Source organism: Acanthopagrus latus, chromosome 11 (genome assembly GCF_904848185.1).
Source record: "Acanthopagrus latus isolate v.2019 chromosome 11, fAcaLat1.1, whole genome shotgun sequence".
Taxonomy (NCBI): domain Eukaryota; kingdom Metazoa; phylum Chordata; class Actinopteri; order Spariformes; family Sparidae; genus Acanthopagrus; species Acanthopagrus latus.
The window spans coordinates 198,128-220,000 of NC_051049.1; the positions used below are offsets into that span (position 1 = coordinate 198,128).

At 44.3% G+C, this 21,873-nt stretch overlaps 2 protein-coding genes across 10 annotated transcripts; one reads left to right on the forward strand and one right to left on the reverse strand.

The window, feature by feature from the left end:
• Window positions 1-810: 810 nt before the first annotated feature.
• Window positions 811-14,948, reverse strand: tmem259 (transmembrane protein 259). Of its 5 annotated transcripts, none has more exons than XM_037115249.1 (12): window positions 14,275-14,944; window positions 11,804-12,167; window positions 8,628-8,933; window positions 8,307-8,484; window positions 7,355-7,465; window positions 7,109-7,231; window positions 6,878-6,978; window positions 6,221-6,278; window positions 5,573-5,656; window positions 4,160-4,292; window positions 3,943-4,042; window positions 811-2,644 (listed from the first exon to the last, which is right to left on the reverse strand). In XM_037115249.1, exons 2-12 carry the CDS (start codon window positions 12,020-12,022, stop codon window positions 1,928-1,930), a joined length of 2,130 nt encoding a protein of 709 aa, XP_036971144.1. In that variant the 5' UTR covers window positions 12,023-12,167; window positions 14,275-14,944; the 3' UTR covers window positions 811-1,927. The 5 variants fall into 5 exon arrangements, with proteins under 5 accessions (XP_036971144.1, XP_036971142.1, XP_036971143.1 ...); XM_037115247.1 differs by having other exon boundaries at window positions 14,155-14,944; XM_037115248.1 differs by having other exon boundaries at window positions 11,804-12,183; window positions 14,155-14,944.
• Window positions 14,949-15,055: 107 nt separating this feature from the next.
• Window positions 15,056-21,864, forward strand: med16 (mediator complex subunit 16). 5 transcript variants are annotated; one of them, XM_037115244.1, is made up of 17 exons: window positions 15,056-15,251; window positions 15,338-15,414; window positions 15,859-16,092; window positions 16,224-16,331; window positions 16,567-16,736; window positions 18,059-18,340; window positions 18,416-18,565; window positions 18,700-18,805; window positions 18,883-19,038; window positions 19,201-19,421; window positions 19,656-19,862; window positions 20,019-20,229; window positions 20,302-20,435; window positions 20,749-20,941; window positions 21,089-21,305; window positions 21,404-21,487; window positions 21,587-21,864. In XM_037115244.1, the coding sequence occupies exons 3-17, from the start codon at window positions 15,954-15,956 to the stop codon at window positions 21,711-21,713; spliced, it is 2,505 nt and encodes an 834-aa protein (XP_036971139.1). In that variant the 5' UTR covers window positions 15,056-15,251; window positions 15,338-15,414; window positions 15,859-15,953; the 3' UTR covers window positions 21,714-21,864. The 5 variants fall into 5 exon arrangements, with proteins under 5 accessions (XP_036971139.1, XP_036971138.1, XP_036971137.1 ...); XM_037115243.1 differs by having other exon boundaries at window positions 15,908-16,092; XM_037115242.1 differs by having other exon boundaries at window positions 15,056-15,414.
• The last annotated feature ends 9 nt before the right edge of the window (window positions 21,865-21,873 follow it).

Sequence of the window (21,873 nt, forward strand, 5' to 3'; positions counted from 1 at the left end):
ACCCCAGTCTGGTGATGTCACACTTCAGGCTCCGCCCCCTACGCGACACCAACTGAAAAAGACCCCAACACACAGAAAAACGTGACGAGGAGGCGTCTGTCCAATCGCCTGGTGAACGCTGCGTTCAGGTGACTCGTGTCAGCTGAATAAACTCAGTCAATACCCATTAAATTCATTGAATACTAATCAAACACACACCTGAATGATTTTGTTAATCGATCATTTTCCTGCGAAGATAAAAACGTTTCACTGAAATGTCTGTTGTGTTTATACAGAAATTATTTCTGAAAGAAAGACGGACAAATTCTTAATGATTATGATCATTATGTTATGATAATTATTTTTGTTCTTACTATTATTGATTATCAATATTTATATATTTGGGATATTATTGACAACATTTTATTGATTTGTTACTATTTCTGTTGTTTAACTTTCAATTCTGTGATGTTTAAATACTTGCAATTATCTCAATCATTCAGTCAGACGAGCTGGGAGGGTTTCCTGTGTCTGAGGTCGGCAGCTCCATAGAGACAACGCTGACATTTATGAGCTGACGAGGAGCACCTGAAAGCACCTTCAGTCCCCTGAGAGCATCACAGTGAAAGGCCTGTCCCTCTGTTGAAGGCAGAGTCTGACGTGTGACACAGCTGGCATCATATTGCACAACCAATCAGCTTGCTGGGCTGCTGACAGTCTGAGGATTATTGATAAGGCATCCATTCTGAATGGAAGTCAATCAGTCCAACCACCGCCATGCTCCAAAACTAGTTCCTGTTCTCAGAGTCTGTTTCTTCAAAATAAAAGCAGATGGAAACAGAAAATAACAGTTCAGAGTTCATGCTTCAGTCTGTCAGAACGTGATCAGGCTGATCAATAACTCATCAATAACTGATAAAAATGATCAATAAAATAAGTTTCAGTGTTCAGCTTGTGTTAAGAAATTCAGACTTGTTTTTACCATCATGTGAGTCTGTGCGCGACACACACACACACACAAAAGGAAATAGTGCTTCTGTTGGGTACTATTTTCAGGGCAAATGAATCCACATTTGGTGCTCTGGTGAGTGTTTGTGGCAGCAGGACATTGTGATTTTGTGTGTGTGTGTGTGTGTGTGTGTGTGTGTGTGTGTGTGTGTGTGTGTGTGTGTGAGCTCGTAAGTGGTGACACACAGGACCTGAGGACGGTGTCAGGAGAACATTGAGTGAATGTTAAATAGAGACAAGCTTCAGGTGATGAAGACAAATTGTGATGCGTTCACTGACTGTCATGTCTGAAGAGATTTATTATTTCAGATTCACAGAGATTCTGAAAAAAAACAAAACTTGTTTGACCTCCAAATATTCTGATCAAATTCACATCAGTTTCAGTTTGTTACTTTGTTCCTGTGACAGACGTTTAGAATCTGGTGTGTGGAAGATGACGCGTTGACTGACAGACCGACGGACAATGACTGAAACACGCCGTGATGCGGCTAAACAGTCGTGATCATGTTACACCCGTAATGCGACACGGACGCACCCGGTGTAATCTGACAGCAACCGTATGTTGTAGGATCTGATCGGAAAAGCGATCCATCATGTCTTTTTTCTTGTTTCCTGTCAGTGAACTGAGTCTCAGCTGTTGTGTTGGGGTCACTAAACTGAACGGGACTCAGATTAACTGAATGATCCTTGACTGGATGAACCAATCAGAGTCTCGGTTATAATTTGAACACATGAAAAATTGCTGTTATTTAATGTTTGGACCCTAAAATTCTTCCTGTGACCACCTGTATTGTCAACCCTCAGGTTGGGAAACACTGAACTAAACAATTAATCAGGCATTTGTTTAAAATAAAGATGTGGATGAGCCGATTACTAATCAATCACAGCTGATCAGCTGACAGACTGAAGCACCTGTCGGACAAGTGATGACGTCAGACTCTCAGGACGGCCTCTGCTGCTCTGCTCTGCAGTCTATACCTGACCTCTGTGGGAGGGGGCAGTCTGTCTGTGGGGGGGCCACCTCCAAGAGCCCCCCCTCCAAGGGCACAGCCTCAGCCGGCTGCAGCCCTCTGATTGGAGGGCTGGATGGAGGATCACTTCCTCCTGCTGAAGGTTTAATTTCTACTGAAACGACTTTCTGATCCTTTTCACTTCCTTCTGCTTCTCCTCCTCTTCCTCCTCCGCCTCCTCCTCCTGCTGCTCCCATCCAGAACTCAGCCACCACGCTGACCTCTGCTGCTCCTGCTGACCCCTGACCTCCGTTGACCCTGGCAGAGGAAGTGGTGTTCTGATTGGAGGACAGAGCCTCAGTGATGATGGCGGCCGTCTGAGCGACCCAGTTCAGCTCCGCCCTCACCTCCCCTCCACCTCCTGTTGCTGGAGAGGAGGAAGTGGGCTGGGGGTTGGTCTGAGGCCCTTGCTGGGTGGTGCTGGCAGGTGCTGGTCCTGGTCCTGGTCCTGGTGCTGGTCCTGGTCCTGGTGCTGGTGCTGGTGCTGGTGCTGCAGCAGCAGCACTGTGGTTGTTGTTGAGGTTGTCCTGCAGGGCCGTCTGGTTGGCCTGACCTGCCTGCTGGTTCTGCAGTAACATCTCCTGGATGCGGATCTGCTGCAAGATGGCAGGAAGCTCATAGTGGTGGAAGAAGTAGATCATGGAGTGCTGAAGAAAGAAATTCAAGAAAATGTTCAAATTAAAAGGATAAAAGTGTTGACAAGTTAACCCTTAAGAGTCGACGATCACGCCGGTGTGATCAAATCACGTGACTGATTTAAGATGACGTAGCACTGAGACGGAGCCTCGGTGAGTCTCGGTTCTGACTGTATGTATTGGCGCAACCTTCAAACTATATACAACTTTTTGTGTTGATAGGCCAAGTAAAACCTGAGTTATGATCAATATAGTCCGTCACGTTTTTTTCGCTAACATTGCCATCATGTTTGCTTTGCGTTTGGTGCAGGATGAAGCGATAAAAACGGGCTGCTCTCGCGAAAGTGTCCGCAAGCACGAAGTGTTTACAAGCAAAAAAACACATTCCTGTTGCTGGAAAAAGGCATCATACCAACCAATCACAAAATTATATGATAAATCACGTGATTTGGTTGCTGAGGAACAGGGGAAGCTGTGAGAGGAACGGTGACAGAGATACAGACAGTAGATAGAGACAGCGACAGAGATGGCGAGTTGTGAGAGTTGAGAGATTTGTGAGATTTGTGACATATAGCGTGTTTGGAGTGTACAATTAGTGTATCATAAAGTGTTTAGTGTAGTGTAGTCGTTTTTTTTGTTTTGTGAGTCAATACAATTAGGAGACTGCTGAATGTGGAACAGGCAGGAGAGCTGAGAAGCCCTGAGCTCGAGGCACTGCCTGCATTTGAATGTAAATAGTTACTTATGACTTTGTAAATTCCAAAAACTTATGCACAATTTTAGCAAACAACAATTTGTATTTGCATTCTACATATTTGTGGTTTTCACAATCAAAAATCTAACTTTTTCCTACTCGGATTTTATGATTTTTTTTGTGATTTTAGGTCCATTGTGTTAATACAGTATGTCAAAATGAAAAAGTAACTGTAGATTCACACATGTGAGGTTGTGCTGAAAATAATGACACCAAACAAGGCAGGGTAAATAGTTTTTAAGGTGAAATATAATGGTAAAATCAAAAATAGTCAAAAACAGCCATAATACATTATACCCTGGACTCCTAAGGGTTAATAAAAGTTGTAAGCTTTAGCTGTTGTGTTTGATGTGAACGGTGCCCTGACCATCAGACGGTCAGTGATCCAGACCAACACATTATTGCCTTGTACTGAAATGATTGCGTACATTTTTTAAGTCGGTCAGACGTTTGATTTGTTCAGTTATCTGGAATTTCAGTGCTCTTATCTTGTAATTAATGCACAGTGTCCTGTGTGGAACAGAATGAAGATGAAGATGATGATAGTGGTTCTGACCTGGATGAAGAGCCAGGATGTGACCAGGGCCAGGCTGCTATACTGCCCATTGAAGCGGTAGTGGTAGGCGTAGAAGGCAAAGTGGTAGAGATAGAAGAACCTGAAGAACACAAACAAATGGTCTGATCCATCAAACAACCCTTAGAATTCACCTGTTAGTTCATATCTGTGACACTATAAAGTTCATGAGTTCATCTGTGTTGGTCATGTGACTCACCTCAGCCAGTGGCGTTTGCTCGTGTTGGTGTGGCAGCAGATGGCGTCGTACTGATCAGCCAACCAGACTATGAGGATGATGTAGAAGGCCGTCGTCGTGTCATTGAAAAATTCTGACATGATGGCTTCCATGCCTGTTAAACAGGAAGTGACATCAGCAGGTCACGTTTGAATTCAAATCTTTTAGATGGATAGCTTAAAAACCAGAACCGACCAGCCGCTTCAGATTTAACTGTGAGGAGAGACGATACTAGGTCAAACAATCGAAGAGAAGACTGCACTGCCCAGACTAAGAACTGGACTCCCTGGACTCAACACTGGTTTCCTGGTCTCATAATGGTCTCAGAGCTTGACCTGTAACTTGCTGGTCAGTCAAAGTACAAAAGTTAAGAAGACTTAATGTGACTCCCAACTAGTTCTACGAAGGACTTATCAGTTAGTACTTTGACCATTTGACTCAGTACATGGACTCCATGGCTCAGAAATGGAACCTAGCTACCTCCATCAGCTCTCATGACTCAAGACTTGGCATCCAGGACTTGGCTAGTGCGTCTGACTCACCTGTCTTGGTCTGGGACCAGTCAGAGAAGGTTTAAAAGGATTCAACTGCCACCTCTCTCAATCCTGAGCCTGATATAACTGGATTAAATTCTGACCCATCTGACGGACCAGGGCTAGTCAAAGTCTAAGCAGGACAAGTTGATTGGTTTACTGGGCCTCTTTTCAAGTAGACAGTTGCTGTCAGAGGGCCAGTGTTGACATGGATCCTGATCTATGTTCAGAACTACAGTAAATCTATTCTGGCATCATCAGGTCCAGCACTCACCTGTGATGGAGGGCATCATGTCATATGGCAGGGAAACCCTTCATACTGTTAATGACACAAACAGCTCAGTATCTTCTTAGATTTGTGTCCAGTACTGAAAAAAACAATCCAAGCATCCTGATTTGATCATGTGGTAGCCCTGTTCTCTGTGGACTGTTGCTGTGTAGCCATCATCTGTCTGTACAATCTGCTACGAGTTTTGTTTTCACACCCGGAAACAGCAACCATCATTGCTGCCAGGTTGACACAACAGACACACTAATTATCACAGCATCCAGTGAAGTTTCAGCTGCTCAGTGACTGCATGCAGCCGACGCTACACTGGCTAACCTGAACCTAACTGAACCGGACTGTCTCAGTGCTCTCTCTCTCTCTGTAATATCAATCCATATGCACTACAGTCTTATCATTAAATTACAATATTGTTCAGCTGCTGGTCGAAAATGCACTGGCCAGTACAACTCTGATCGGCTGCTCAGGTGGGGAAACATGTACTGCTGGTCTCTGCTGGATGCTCTGGATTTAAAGTGAATCCTGAATCAGGAACAGAGCCACACTGTGTGAACAGTTTTCAGGATTTGAACTCACCAACAAGAGCCAGGATGACAGTGAGCAAAGGGGCTGCTGGGAAGGCAATGGTCATGTTCATCTCCAACATCTGAAGAAGATCAACTGAGGGGGGACAAAGCAAGACCAGATCAACACACAGTTCAACATCCAGAGGCCTGAACTCTGAGGCAGGATCTGTGTTTATTGAGGTAACTTCAGGGTTAACTCTGGTTTTCAGGGATACAACAGCAGTTCACTTCTAACATGGTACGCCTCCCCTTTCTGTGAAACCCTCATGGCGAGATGTAGAAAGCCTGGGTTGAATTACCGAGTTGATAAACAGCTTTGTGTGTCGGTGGTTGTTAACAGATCCTGGGGTGCTGAACTCACTTCACAGTCCAGGCCTCAGGTTTAACACTCTAAATCTAAATATGAACTTCTCTGTTCGGTAGTGATGCAAGTGGCTGAAACAAACAGTCGTCAGCAGGAAGAACATTTACTATGTTAGTAGTAAACAAAGTCACATATTTCGTGTTAAATATCGTTTAATAGCTGGATGAACACCATCAGTGACATTTAGTTATCAAAGCTCACTAAGAGCTCCAGCTAGAGCAGACTGGTGACATTAAACTGGTCCAGATAACATTAAACTGGTGAGGATGACGTTAAACCGGTGAGGAAACTGACCAATGAAGACGAAGATCTGGTGGTGAGAGTATCTGAGCAGCATGGACACTGACAGAGTCTGAAAAACACAAAAGAACAGACCAAAATACTGAACACATCACCTCAAAATCCTCAAAAACAGTTTACATTGTTTATCTCCACCAGGTGGAGCTCTACTGGACCCATCAACTAAATATGTGTCTGAACACTGTGAGAAATAACATCATTGAATGTTTTCCATTCAATGATGTGCTGTAAAGACCAACATCAGGGGGTCACTGTCGTGGGGAAGAAGTGATTAAAAACTGTTGCAAAAGTATGAAACCTCTATTCTGTTGTATTCAAGTTGGCAACATTTGGAAGAATGCAGAGAACATGGTGGTCTTCTCTCTTCTTCTGCTGCTGTATTAAAGACATCTGATTCATCATTCATCACAAGTCTAAAATTCTAACGATAGAGAAATAACAACGCTTTCCCTCAACAAGGAGAAATTCCCTCACACCGCTGTGATTCAAATTCAATCCAACTTTATTAACCATTTTTGTTGAAGTTGCCACTTACTCCTCACGTCTTCCTCAGCTCTTCTTCAGGGAACAAACTCTCTGTCACACTAACTCACAGGGTCTGATCACGTCACCCATCACAGCCTCAGTTGTAGCAAAAACTGAACTACTTACAAATATGACCATGATGACGAAGGCAGCCAGGTACGAGGTTCTGGCCATCCACATGCTGACGAAGCGGTAATGTTCTCCAGACACCACATTTCTCAAGAACCCTGCAAGAAATCACATGCTGACATCACCAACCTGCTGACGACTCCCAGGTCAAAATATCAACACTGACAATCAGAGTACACATGGATACTGTAATCAGAGTACAAGGTCAGAGATTGTCGAGTTCTCTACCTTTGTTCTCCTCGTTCTCAGCAAGCGCCTTCACGCTTGACATCAGGATGTCGTCATAGCCCAGAAACTCATCCAGCAGGAAGCGACTGAAGCCATCACCAAAACACTCGTCCTTCATCGGATCTGAACACACACACACACACACACACACACACACACACACACACACACGTGTCAGAGTCATGTGACTGACAGACAGGTGTCAAGAGTCATGTGACTGACAGACAGGTGTAATCAGTGTCTCACCCAGAGTGACCACCATGACGGGGATGTTGAGTCTCTGTCTGGTGCTCTGAGACAGACGCAGGAAGCCATACTCCAGAGAATACTCCACGATGTACTCCTCCTGAGGCCACACTGACAACAACAACAACAACAACTTTACTGTACACACGTGTGATCAGACAGACAGACAAGTCAACAGACAGACAGACTCACTCTGGTCCATTAACACACAGTCTAATCATTAGCATTAGCCACACATTAGCATGTTAGCAGTTCAGATGTATCTTGAAACAATCACTTTATTTAAAGATATAGAAGTTTCAGAGTTCAGAGCAAGTGAGACTTCAGGTGGGTGTTTTAAATCAGGAGAGAATAAAAACCCGTCAGAACACAGAAGCAGTAACACAGTGCTGGTAGTAGTGAGTTTAAACAGGTGACACCACTTTCAGTATCATTGACGAGTGACGATTAAAGATGCACTGATCAATAAGCCAGTTTTCAGCATCATCGAACATCTTCAGCCATCACTGATGAGGTCAGCAGCATCAGTGAGTTTTCTCTTGTTGTGACTCTGCTGCCACCTGCTGGTCTAACAGTTGCTCAGCTCATGTCACTGCTTCAGGATGCTTTGGGGCTGTAAACTGTTAACCAGACCGATCAATGAAACATGATCAATATCTTCATTGATCATTTATAATTGTGACTACTTGAAATGTTCAGTTTTGTCAGTTTACTACAACAGAAAACAGAAAAACAACATCTGACACATTAACAAGCATTTCAAAGTTCAAAGTGATTTGTTTTCCTGTTTTTTCCATTTTTACTAAAAATATTTTGAATAATTAATCAGTAAGTGAAGTGAGTTTAAATACAAACTGATCAAAGACGCTGAAACACAACCAGGTGTGTCTGTCCTGGGGGGGGGTGGAAGAGGAAGAGAATGAGGAAGAGGACGAGGAAGAGGAGGGTTTACCTGCTCTGGCCATCATCTCCAGCTCAGACACTGAGTCCTTCAGCGGCTGCATACCTTTAGTGGTCTGGCTGAAGGAGACTTCCTGGCTGTCATTCACACCTCCTCCTCCTCCTGCGGCTCCTCCAACACCTCCTCCAATCAGAGACGGTTTCAGACGAGGCTCGATGTCCAGCTCAAACTGAGACACGGAAGAAAAAAAAAATCGGAAGACTGAAAAGATCTGCAAAAATACAGAGAGAACTTCAAATCCCTGTGTCCTGCTGACTCGAGTTCACACCTGCTGACTCTTGAAGGAACTGAACCTGTGACATCACTGCTCACCTGCACTGAGCTGTTGTCAAACATCTCAAGGGTCATCTCCTCCTCCTCTTCCTCCTCCTCGTCCTGCAGTGCTGCCAGACTGAGGCCTGCCACACCTCCTGTCTCCTCCTCAGCCTCCAGCTCCTCCTGGAGGCCTGTGGAGTCATAGTACTGCAGGAAGACGGAGGCTCGGCTGGAGTTCCTCTGGATCTCCACCCGCAGGATGCCGTCACGAGGCCAGCGCTCCCTCACCACCTCCAGACAGTTGATGGGCGAGCGAGAGAAGGCAATGTGGATGTAGGCAAGGATGAAGAGGACAAAGAGTGCCTGGGCGGGAGGACAGAGGAGCAGAGAGAAGAGGAAGACAGAGAGGAGAGAGGAGGAGGACAGAGGAGTCAGTACTCAGTCAGGTTTCATTTGGAGGTTTCTCATATATAATACAGATTATTAGATGTTAATCTTTGTGTGCAGTAGAAGTTGTTGAGACAAAGGGTTCTAAATGTTACTGTGTGACAAACTGAAGTGTTGAGACAGATCATCAGAGCTGACTGGTCGTCTGCATCGTTCAGTGATCGTCTCCTCTCAGAGCTCGACTGTGTCACTGCACATCACTGTACAGGAGCGCTAACGAGATGGCTGCCCAGCGACCACAGCTGCCCATAAGGACTTTGGTAAAGCCTGGAGGTGTGACTGCTGTTAATCTGATGGAGCAACATAAACTCTGGACTTCACACCAGACTATTCAAAATCAGTAATGTAATCCTCATTACTTCAGATTAGACACACATGCTTCATTTACAGGAACATTCTGTTGCTGTTGTTGTTTTCCTCACAGATTTATGTTGTAAAGATTAACATGAGTTAAATGAGTTCAGTCAAAGATGATTCTGGATCCGGGAACAGACTCACCACTAGAGATGCAATGGTTACTGGTGTCACGGTAAACCATGGTAAAATTCCTGACAGTGAATGTTACCTTTTAAGTTGCAATTACCATAGTAACCGCCGTGGTCGATAACCATGGTGTAGAAAACTCGCGGTGCATGCGCAGCGTGAAACATGCGCTGTTATGTAGTGAAGACATGGGGAGGGAAGACATGACAGTAGTGGCCCTCAAGTCATGTATCCGCCTTCAAAGAACCCAAATCTGCAGTCTGGGCGTAATTTGTTTTTTATAAGAATGCTCAGGGACAGCTGGGCGAGGATGGCAGCCCTATCTGCAGGAGCTGCAAGAACAAAGTTGTTGTGAGGAGCAGCAACACATCCAGTTTACACGACCATCACCCTCAACTGTTGAGTGAATGTAAGGTAAGCTCATCTTAAGCTCGGGTGCATCATGTATGTGTATGTCGAGTTTTCTCTGTGTGATCTGCTGATGTCACTAATGTAAACTGACCAGATGGTGGTATAACTGAACAAAGTTGATCCGTGATTTGGCTCGTTATCTGAACCGCTTATTAATTAGATTTCACTTTTTAAAGTCGAACTAATAATTCCCCAAATATTGGACAGAGCTGCAGTGAGGAGGATCTGAGACAAACACGTACTGGGTGGACTGAGTTAGTGAACACAAACTGACTGAGATGACTGACTTTCATCTCAGCTCCGTTCACCTGAGCAGCATCTACCTGTGGCTCAGCAGCCATCTGACCAATCAGACGGACCGAGTCCACTGACAACAGACGAGCAGGCAGACAGACAGACAATATATATTAGTAATATCTGAACTATATAACACTTGTGGATTATTTGTAGAATAGACTATATATAAAGAATAATATCAAAAATATAAAATAAAGAATAATGTAAAATGGTGAATATAACAAGTGTCTATTTAGAGATAAGAGCCAAAATAGAGTATAATTTATAATTAATTTAACAATAATCCTTTTTGTTTTAGTCTAAAAAATGATCCAACCTGTTTCTAACAAAATGGATTTGATCTAAATTGTGAGTTTTGTGATCTGTTGGTTGCACCCTTAGTATTAAGTAACAGTGACAGTAATAATCAATAATGACATGTTCTGTTCATTTTCTTCACAGAGAGGCTCTGCTGGCCAATCGAGTGCTGCTGCCACTACATCTCATTCTACCTCTGTAACGCAGACATGAAAGGACACGTTTCAAAAACAGGCGGCTTCATCACAAAAAGCCAGTGACCTGTTTTACACAGTTCTGATACGTTCTTTTATACCTGTTAAATGTTGATTTTGCAGTGTTTTTTTTTGATCAGCTTTATTGATAGAACAGCTGAAGACACAATAGGAAACACGCAGCAAAGGGCACCCAGGCTGAGACTCAAACCCGGGGCCACCGCCGCGAGGACAAAGCCTCTGCACGTGGGACGCTGCTCTACCAACTGAGCTAAACAGCGCCCTGAGGTCTGTGATTTTTATCTGAAGAAGCTTCATGTTTTACATCACAAACGTGCCAGAAACAGTTTTAAAAGGAAAGAAAATAACAGACCCACTGAGAAAGAAGCTTCTGTAAAACAGTGGAGAAATTCTTTTGAGCATCACAACCCCCACGAGATGAGTCGTTTCACGTCATTTTCTCGGTCCAAACCTTATTGGACCGGGAGTCGCACGCAGTGTTTCTCCATTTGTGGTGCCTCACCACAAAATCAACGTTGGCCACCACATATAGATTTTCTATTTATGAATCTGCATGTCTCTTTGTAACTCACTCAATCAAGACAGCAGCCATCAGTGACCAGCAGGGTTCTCACCAGACAATGGAACGGTGGCGCAGCGCCGCTATACTATTTTTCAACCTGCTCAAAAAGGGCAGACGTCCTTGGAGACAATTTATGCCTGAAAGTGCAGAAGCAAAGCATGTGGTATCGCGAGGGACACCCACCGGCACACCACATGTTCACTCCCCTTCCTTGGGCAGAAGGAAAACTACAGAGTCGATTTTAGTTATTACACTTTAAGTGTTATTGGTTATGCAGACTGCTGGACCTGAAAAACAAATTTGTTCCTTCATATTTTTCAACATGTTGTATGACAATAAAAGGAGCTGAAGATGATTTGAGACTCCATAAATTACAAACTGTCCTCAACCTGAACCTACAGCCGAGCAGCTCCAGTACAATTTATGAAACAAGCCGCACTTCAGTGAGTTGTCACACCTGAAGAGCAGAAACAGTGTGACGGCTGCTGACATAAAGCGTTTACCTTAAGACATTTTCTCACCTTGAGCAGGACAAAGAACTCAAAGACTCTCCTGAAGGACGGCGGGAACAGGCGGGCGTATGTGACAGCCATCTTGAAGAAGAGGGCGTGGAAGAGGCGGTCTCGGACGTTGATGAGGGGGTTCTGGTTCATGTTGGGGTTTCGGATCCTGTTGGGTCCCATGTTGTTGTTGTTGTTGTTGAGAGGGATGTTGTTGTTGTTGGCCTGGTTCTCCGACATGGTCTCTGTCTCTGGTTACTCTGCTCTTACAGCTGATTCTAGGTCAGCATGGCTGCTGTCAAACCGTCACAGTGAAGGTGAACTCTGACCTCAGATCAGAGCCTGAAGAGGATTCACGTGCTGATGGACCAGACGTCTTCTCACTCTGGGACAGAAGAACACTGAAGCAGGTCAGTCACACAAGTTGCAATAGTTTCAAGCTGTACTTTTCTCTTTTTCACATCCTTGATCCACTTTAACAGTCTGATCTCAGTTCAGCCATCTCAGGGAAAAGACTCAATTCATACAAGCTAACTGATGCCCTCAGCTCCCATAACATCTTATATCAAACTGATGTGACCTTTTCAAATTGTCCTGCTGTACTCGAATACTCATGTTAGTGATTCTCACCAACGTCTTATTTTTCACCGGATTGGTTTGAAGTGTGTCCTGAACATCGGAGACCCTGAGGATCATTGACAATATGTGTTAATTCAAATAGTTGTTGCAGAATGTTTACCGTCATCAGATCGATACTAATCAGCTGTTATTTTCAGACATTAGTATTACTGTAGCTCTGTCACATGTGCACACATGTTGTTAAATAATACACCCACTGCTGGAGACTTAAGATGTAACCAACAGTGATTATTTCAATTTCCTCAAAGCTTTTTTTAACACATAAAATGTTCTAGCTGCTCTATCACCCTATCACCATAATTTCATGATTTTGCAATCACATAATTTTTTCATACTTTACACTGAATGTTTGTCATTCAGTGGTTTTATTTCATATCATATTCATATCTGAGTCATCGTGTCAGAAATGTGTTTGTAATGAGCCGAGGCTAATGTTCAGTCCAGAGATTTGGTGAGCCCTCAAACCGGAAATGTTCTGAAGCCAATGAAAAGCATCTGTGTACGTCACACAGACAGAAGACGTTGAGTCAACACAGTGCAGTCCAACCAGGACATGACGAGGGTTAAGTATTGATTATCAGGGTGAGTCGGTGCAGAATGCCACATATGTTGGGTTTATGATGTAGCAGCTCACAGACTTAAGGGTCAGGACCTTCAGCTGCACACATGTAGCTTAACTGGTCTGTTATCAGTGACCCAATGAGCTCATATCTCACTGTAGATCAGTGTGTTAATGGAGGACTGAAGCTCCACACTGAGTGGCTCACAGCACCTCTCACTCAAACTGAGGTTTGTTAGAAGCTCATTAACACAACACTTCCTGCTAATTCTGATAAAATAATCCATCAGACACTACTATCAGTATTGACGTTAACTTCACATGTACTTGAGCACATGATATTTCAAAGTATTTAAAGTTGTACCACTTCTCATGTTGTTTTCTCTGCTCTTCAGCTCTGACTTAATGTTTTCATTTTGACATCAGAACACAATGTTTGATTGTTACAGAAAGTTGAACTGATCTAATGACTGGAGAGTCACTTCAGCCTGTTATATAGAGAGTGTGCAAAGCAGTAAAAGGTGGCAAATGAAAAATATTTAGAGTTATTTCACACTTTTTGTTTACTACATAATTCCATGTGTCCATTCATAGTTTTGATGCCTTCAGTGAGAATCTACAATGTCAATAGTCATGAAAATATATCTATCTCTATATATATCTATATATATCTATCTTTATCTATATATATATATATATATATATATATATATATATATATACACACACACACACACACACACACACATACACACACAATATATACACACAATATATACACACTATGTATTCTTATCAGTATCAAATATACATGTGAGGTAATGTTGGTGGTCCTGCTGTCTCCCGCAGTACTGTATGTATTTGTACCACTGTTCTGTACTTGTATCAGTGTACGCATCAATATTGACATCATACTGACATCATTGGCTCGTCCTGGGGCCTGTTGTGTGTACTGCATCACCGTGTGTATTCGTACTACAGTATGTAGGTTGTGTGTATAATATATTTGTACTTGCATCAGTAGTAGAATATATTTTGGCAGTCCTGCTCGCCGTGAGGCCTGCTGTCTGTTGTCTGTCAGAACAGGTGAGCATACTCCAGGAAATTCTTAATATCTCTTAATTTGATTAACTACAATTAACATTAGCTTTCGATTAGCATTCAGCTGCCTTACCTGTTATTCACTCTACAGCTGAGCCCATGCTAACGTCTCCCCTCGGTGTTTTCATCAGAGCAGGTAGGTTCACAAATGCAACAGCTAGCTGTTAGCACTGTTAGCTCAGTTATCTTGTACCTTTAGCGCGCTAGTCGTCCATAGGAAGAGACCGATACAGCAGCTAGCAGCAGCAGCGGAGTTAGCTAGCAGCTAGCCGGTGGAGTCGTTTCAGTTTGATCCAACAAACATTAAAGACTCCGTCTGATGCGTCAGATCAACTCCGAGCTTCACTTCAGCTAATACAAGCTAATTGAGGCTAGCTAGAACTAACTGCAGACTGACGGTTGCTGTTATGAGAATCACAACCAGAGCGGAAATCCGGGTCCTACATAGCACCGCATTTCCCTGAGTTCTGTCTGACAGGTGCTGCCTGCCACTTTAAGCTGCTGCTGTCCTCATTATGATCCTCAGTGTCACACTGCCGCCATCTTCTGGTGTTTCCATCAGTACTGAAGTGAACCAAACGCCGTAAATGACTCCACCATGTGCTATCTATGTCATTTACACAGTATAAATTTATTCTACACATGCTGTACACCCGGTAGCTGACAATGTTTAGAACCAGTCGGCTGTTAAATAATGTGAAGTTGTGCTGATCACAGAGCTGCTGCAAGTCTTTAATAATTTTCCTTCTCAAACTGATCCTCTTCCTGATTTTAAAAGTAAAATAGAACTACGGTACAAGAGCTGTGCTGTTATACTCTCCCATCTGTTTAGCACTCTACAGTCTAACAGCAGCACGAAGGACTTCCTCCCGACCGGTGCACCTGCTAGACTCAGCTCAGGGATTAATCGTTGATGGCTCGTCCTGAAGAGGAGGCTGTCCGGCAGCGCCATGTCAGCTAAACACAAACTACAGTGTAACACACATCATCGAAACTCAGTACAGATAATTAAAACACGCAACATAAGCATCATACGAGCAGTAAGACACAGAGTTACCGTTTAGTTAATGTTTTTAGTGTAATTAAATGTTTTACAGACAGGCAAGTGTGGAGACAGCTGTACGACCTCTGGGGTCCTGAGACACTGTCGAACCGAATGAACGGTGGAAGGTTTGTTGTTCCATCAGCTAACATGAACACTTTTACGTCTTATTATATTGAACTCCACAGATTTATTTCATATTTTTATTTCAAAGGTTAAAATTAATCTTTTATCGAGAAAACGAGTTCATTTTATTCGTATCTTCGCATCTGAAGCTGAAAACAAAGAGAGGTGAGCTAACGTTAGCTGCTAAACTACACTTCTTTCAACGTATTACCACTGATTTATGTACTAATTTATTGTAAATTACTAAGTATGTATGTTTGCATTCTGACTGAAGTTTGGGCAGACTTCTTCCGCTCAGAGCTGCCGCATAGAAATCTGCTTAAATTCAGAGTTTTTTAAAGGATGTTCGCTGTGGTAGGTCGAATAGCAGGGTGGCAGAAGTCAGAGTATACAGATCCTTTTCTTAAGTTAAAGTACCAATACTGCAGTGTAAAATACTACAAAAAATACTACAATAACTGTCATACTACAAGCTAAAGCATTACAAATCGTAATCTGGTAAACGCTGATAATCGATATTTTACTGAAATGAATTTAATTTAAAGTTTACTGATATATAATGTGATTATTGTCACTGATGTGTAAACAAGGTTTCATTGTATTTCACAGAGTTTAATCAGAAGCTGAACACCTTGTCCACGTGTGTGTCTGTTCTAAGGTGAAGCCGCCTGCTGCCTCCCTGTTACTTCTTCTGTGGTTAAATCATGGAGCTGGCCTATGTGTGTGAGTGGGAGAAACGCCCAAAAAGCACTCACTGTCCCTCCATCCCTCTGGTCTGCTCCTGGTCCTGCAGGAACCTGGTGGCCTTCACCACAGACCTGAAGAACGATGATGATGACAAAGGTACACACATCCAGCACAAACACGCCCAACAGGAAGTCAGCAGATGAAGTCAACTGAAGAACCTGAGTAAAGAATGTGTGAGGCGCTCACTTCGTTTACCATCATTCAAGATGTGTGTGTGTGTGTTTCAGATGTTAGTCATATGATCCACATCATAGATACTGAGCACCCCTGGGACGTTTACTCCATCAATTCTGGACACACTGAGGTCATTTCCTGTCTGGAGTGGGACCAATCAGGTGAGCTGATCATTAACAGTCCTGTTAACAAACTGTGAGTTTATATGTTAATTTTTTTAGTTTGTTTTTGTCTCATTTGTTCCTCATGTGTAGGACACAGGATGTGACACAGACCCTCTGAAGATGTCTCTGTAAATGATGTTTGTGGACGTCTTCTCTGAGAGACTTTACATCTGTGTCAACATGTAGTTTGTCTATTTATGGATCACTGACTGTATTTAGTGTGTGTGTGCAGGCTCGAGGCTGCTGTCTGCAGACGGGGACGGTCAGATTAAATGTTGGTCGATGTCTGATCACCTGGTGAACAGCTGGGAGAGCGTCCTGTCCAGCTCTCTGGATGGAGATCCGATCGTGGCTCTGAGCTGGCTGCACAACGGAGTGAAGCTTGCCCTGCACGTCGAGATGGTAACCCTCACCCACAGACACAGTCACGGCCATAGCTAGCGATAAGTCAGCGCTATATAACTGTATGATCGTATGAACTGTATGATCGGTTGAAACGTCTGGTCAGTCCTTTAAGTGTCTTATGGCAGCTCTACTTTTATTGATCTATTATGTTTTTAATTCATGCACAATATGTTGAGAGTTGGTCAGCTCCCACAGTCACTCCTCCAAATGACAGCGTAATGACAGAAGCCGCAGCAGGAAGATGGTTTTCAAATTGAGCTGCAGCAGTGAAGTCATCACAGCCCCGGCTGACAGAGGGCAGTAACCTGTCTGCTGTGTTAAAAATGTATAAGTTTAAGGTATACACAACATGCATCATTCAAAACTACTATTACTCCTGCCGTCTGCGATGATGTGTCAAAATATTCAATCTAATATGTGCATTGAATTTGACATGCTCAGTGATGAAGAAGAAGAGAACATGTTATGCACAGGAAACACACAAACTACTGTCATGTTTCAGCTACATGCGGTCTTCAGGTGAAAGTGAAGACATGATGAGTCACGTGATATGCGACATTCTCATGTTGATAACACACTGATGTGGACACATTCCTAATCTTACTGTCACATGTGATTGGACAGACCAGATGTGAGTGGTCACACTGCAACTTGGGACATCTGGACTGGATTCATTAAAGTTTAAAGACACTGTAACACTTTGACACTCTTTATGTTAGTTTTTTTTGGCATAACAGACAATATATTATGCACATACACACAATTTACTAATTTATTTTTTGGATCCTAATATAATGTCGGAGCAAGCAAACAATATCATTTTAACCTACTACAGTTTAATAATAATGTAATATTTTCACACTTGGGAGATGCAAACTGTGAATATTGTCCTGGTGTATTAGAGGCACTTGATCTAATCAGGAGATGATCATTTGTAATTTCATTACAAATAAATACAGACGTCTGTTTACATCTTAGAAGATATCTGTGGGAAATAATCAGATCTATTGGACTCACATCCAATAAAACAAAGTATTTTTTTAAATGAATCATGACTCAAGTCATTATTAGTACTTCTGTAGTCTATTTGAAGTATCTTCTTTGATCACTACCTTTTATTTCTACTTGTTTTTGTAAAATAACAGTACTAATTCTTGAGTTCTTCATTGTCACTGCATATTAAACTGACACTAAAGTATAAGACCACAGAGTCTTAACCGGTGTTCACAGAGAACAGCTGCTAAAAAAGTAACTAAATCTAAAAAAAAAATGATCTGGACCTAACTATTTCTCTCTATTTTCTTTCTCTTTTGCTTCAGTCAGGTTCTACAAACTTCGGGGAGAAGTTCTCTCGGGTGAAGTTCTCTCCGTCTCTGACTCTGTTTGGAGGGAAGCCAATGGAGGGTTGGTTGGCAGTGACGGTGAGCGGTTTGGTTACCGTGTCGTTGTTGAAGCCAGGTGGCGCATTGCTGACAGCCAGTGAGAGTTTGTGTCGACTCAGGGGACGCGTGGCGCTAGCCGACATCGCCTTCACCGGAGGAGGGAACATCGTGGTGGCAGCGACCGATGGCAGCAGCTCATCCCCCATCCAATTCTACAAGGTCAGAACCACAAGAACCGCTGATCATCACCTTGTTCCACCTCCAGCATGAAATAAGGTTTTTCTGTTTGTTCAGGTGGTCGTCAGCGTGGTGAGCGAGAAGTGTCGCATTGACACTGAACTGTTACCGTCTCTGTTCCTGCGCTGCACCACCGACCCTCTGAGGAGGGAGAAGTACCCCGCTGTCACACACCTCAAGTTCCTCACCAGAGAGAACTCTGAACAGGTAACCACCAGAATCATAGAGAACTCGGACAGGACCAGAACCAAACAGTAGTTCTGTTAAATAGAAATAGAAATATAAGAATATGAAGAGTGTGTGTGTGTGTGTGTGTGTGTGTGTGTGTGTGTGTGTGTTAGGTTTTGCTTTGTGCATCCAATCAGAGCGGAAGCATTGTGGAGTGTTGGTCTCTGAGAAAGGAGGGACTTCCTGTCAACAACATCTTCCAGCACCGCTCACCAGTTGGTAAGCAACAGACTGGTTCTAACTGGTCTAAGTGATGTATTCTGATGTTTGACCACTGACCTCCCGTCCGTGTCCAGTGGGCGAGAAGCAGCCAACCATCCTGAAGTGGAGGATCCTGACGACCACCAATGACCTGGAACGAGTGTCCGCTGTTGCTCTGCCCAAACTGCCCATCTCTATATCCAACACTGACCTGAAGGTGGCGTCAGACACCAAGTTCTGCCCCGGACTCGGTGAGGAGAACTTAAGTGTTGGCAAGTTTGGACTTGGACCAGGTCCACGTCAATTTTTTTGTGGCCTCTGTTCCAACTTAAGGTTTAACCTGAACAGCAGACTGTCTTTGCCCTGTTTGAACCCACCTCACTAGTCTGAGAACCGGTTCTCTCTGTACTCAGGTCTGGCTCTGGCTTTCCATGACGGCAGTATTCAGATCCTCCACCGTCTGTCCCTACACACCATGGGAGTCTTCTACAGCTCTTCATCCTCCTCCAGTCAGAGACCTGGAGACGAGTCTGCCATTAAACGCCAAAGAACGGGAGGCCCCACCCTCCACTTCAAGGCCCTGCAATTCTCGTGGACCTCGCTGGCGCTGGCTGGAGTCGACAACCATGGCAAGGTGACGAGTGGTTGTCTCAGATTCATTATGTTTCACCAGTGTGTTGCCAGGAGACATATCTGTAAACAAATAGCTGAAGTTGCTTCTTTTTATTTTCTGTCATCACGGTGACAAAGGGACCCTGCAGTCTGGAGCTGTGATCCAGTGAAATGTTCGGAATTATATGAAGGGTTTTAGCTCTGACATGCAGCAGAACAAATCATTAGGTGTCATCTGATTTTGTTTCCTGTTCAGCTCCATATGCTGCGAGTGTCGCCATCTATGGGTCAGGTGCTGGAGATGAACACAACGCTGCGCCATCTGCTGTTCCTGTTGGAGTACTGCATGGTGACAGGCTATGACTGGTGGGACGTCCTGCTGCACGTGCAGCCCACTATGGTGCACAACCTGGTGGAGAAGCTGCACGAGGAGTACATGAGGCAGAACCAGGCACTGCAGCAGGTCAGTAAGGCATGATGGGGAAATCAGACACTCAGGAGTCACATTAAAGTTCCTGTTAGCTCTTACTCCCCAGCTGTCACAGAAACTGCAGTAAACTACACTTCCCATGATGCCTCAGTGGGGCTGTGTGTTCCCTGTTTTAAATGTCTGGCTCAGGTTCTGGCGACACGTATCTTGGCAGTGAAAGCGTCTCTCTGTAAACTCTCTACGGCGACAGCAGCACGAGCCTGCGACTTCCATGCCAAACTGCTGCTGATCGCCATCAGCTCCACCTTAAAGTCTCTGCTGAGGCCGCACGTCCTCAACACACCTGACAAGAGTCCAGGTGACAGACTGACCGAGATCTGCGCCAAGAACACAGACACAGGTGAGACACCTGTGGGACAGGTAAGAGGACACGAGGTGGTGACCTGTGATTGATCCCTGTGTACTTTCTCAGATATTGATAAGGTGATGATCAATCTGAAGACGGAGGAGTTTGTGTTGGATGGCCCCCCCCTTCAGTCCCTGCAGCAGCTCATCCAGTGGGTGGGAGACTTTGTCCTCTACCTGCTGGCCAACCTGCCCAACCAGGTGAGAACACAGCTGATAAGATCCAGGTGATGAGTAGGTGAATGAGATGGATGCATTTCCTTCGGTCGTATAAACAAGAGACGCAAAGTCAGCAGTCAGAATGTTTCTGCACATGTTGAGGATCATACTCATCACCTGAGCAGAACCTGTGTCATGTGAAGGATCAAATATTTTGACAATAAAACACATTAAAGTTAAAAGTCTATCTCCATAGTGGGTTAGGGTTAGGGTTAAGTGTTAAGTGTTCAGGTCAGACAGGTGATCATTTAACAACAAACATGCCAGACCTGTGCGGTGTCCGTCTGTCCTGCAGGGCTCCATGGTCCGGCCAGGGTTTGGCTTCATGAGAGACGGGGCGTCTCTGGGAATGCTAAGGGAGATGCTGGTGATGATCAGGATCTGGGGACTGCTGAAGCCCGGCTGCCTGCCCACATTCACTGCCACGTTTGACAACCAGGACAGCATGCAGCTGCTGTTCAGACTGCTCACAAAGCTGTGGCTCTGCTGTAAGAGACTACTGATCAGGGGTCAGGGGTACCGATCTGCTATCAGGGGACAGGGCCGATCCTCTGTCAGGGGACTGGGCCATCGTCTGTTATTCTATATGTTGTTTGGTTGATGTGTCTCTGATCAGCTGACTGTCTGTGTCTCAGCCCGGGACGACAGCCCCCCCCAGGACCCTGATGAGAGTCTGATAGACGAGTGCTGCCTGCTGCCCAGTCAGCTGCTGGTTCCCAGTATGGACTGGCTCCCAGTGAATGATGGGGTCATCGTAAAGCTGCAGGGGAAACAACCGCTCAGGCTGCAGTTTGGAAAAGCTTCATCTCTGCCTGGAGGGGGCGCCACCACCCCACTGGAGGTCTTCACCAGGTAAAACACACCAGACCACCTGAAACTGAATCCAACCCACCCTGACTTGATCCAACAAAACAGAACTGAAGGATCAATTTGTGTGTGTGTGTGTGTAGGAGTCCTGGCTCTCAGAAGATGGATAACCTGCGTTGTGTTCATATGGGAGTTTGTCCCACGGAGGAGAGCAAGGCCTGCACCAGGTGAGTCCACAGCACAGTCTGCAGGTAACAAATAATAGGTATGATCAATAATGATCAGTTACAGTTTACAGACGTTTTAACTGAACGTGGTGTGCTCAGGTGTGGCTGTGTGACGATGCTTCGTTCTCCCAACAAGACAAACGCCATGAAGCAGTGGGAGCAGCGCTGGATCAAAAACTGTCTGTGTGGAGGTCTGTGGAGGAGGATCCCTCCTACACTCACCTGAACACATCACACACCTGGACTTATCACACACCTGAACACACCTTGATGATGTCAACACTGCAGAGACTCTGTCAGTTTGTCTTTTGTAAATAAAGTTTGTTTTGTATTTCACTTTGTAATAAAAACTTCAAAATAAAAGCCCTGTTGTTTTATGTTGTTTT

Bases quoted from the DNA above. Each gene is read 5' to 3' on its own strand.
- tmem259 (XM_037115249.1), bottom strand. From the start codon at position 12,022: ATGTCGGAGAACCAGGCCAACAACAACAACATCCCTCTCAACAACAAC. The intron at 5,657-6,220 runs GTCAGTTTCCTC...GTCCCCCCTCAG, and splicing joins CCAGATCTTCGTCTTCATTG to TTGATCTTCTTCAGATGTTG. The intron at 2,645-3,942 runs GTCAGAACCACT...TTCTTTCTTCAG, and splicing joins CATCCTGGCTCTTCATCCAG to CACTCCATGATCTACTTCTT.
- med16 (XM_037115242.1), top strand. From the start codon at position 15,954: ATGGAGCTGGCCTATGTGTGTGAGTGGGAGAAACGCCCAAAAAGCACT. The intron at 20,230-20,301 runs GTGAGACACCTG...GTACTTTCTCAG, and splicing joins CGCCAAGAACACAGACACAG to ATATTGATAAGGTGATGATC. The intron at 21,306-21,403 runs GTAAAACACACC...GTGTGTGTGTAG, and splicing joins CCACTGGAGGTCTTCACCAG to GAGTCCTGGCTCTCAGAAGA.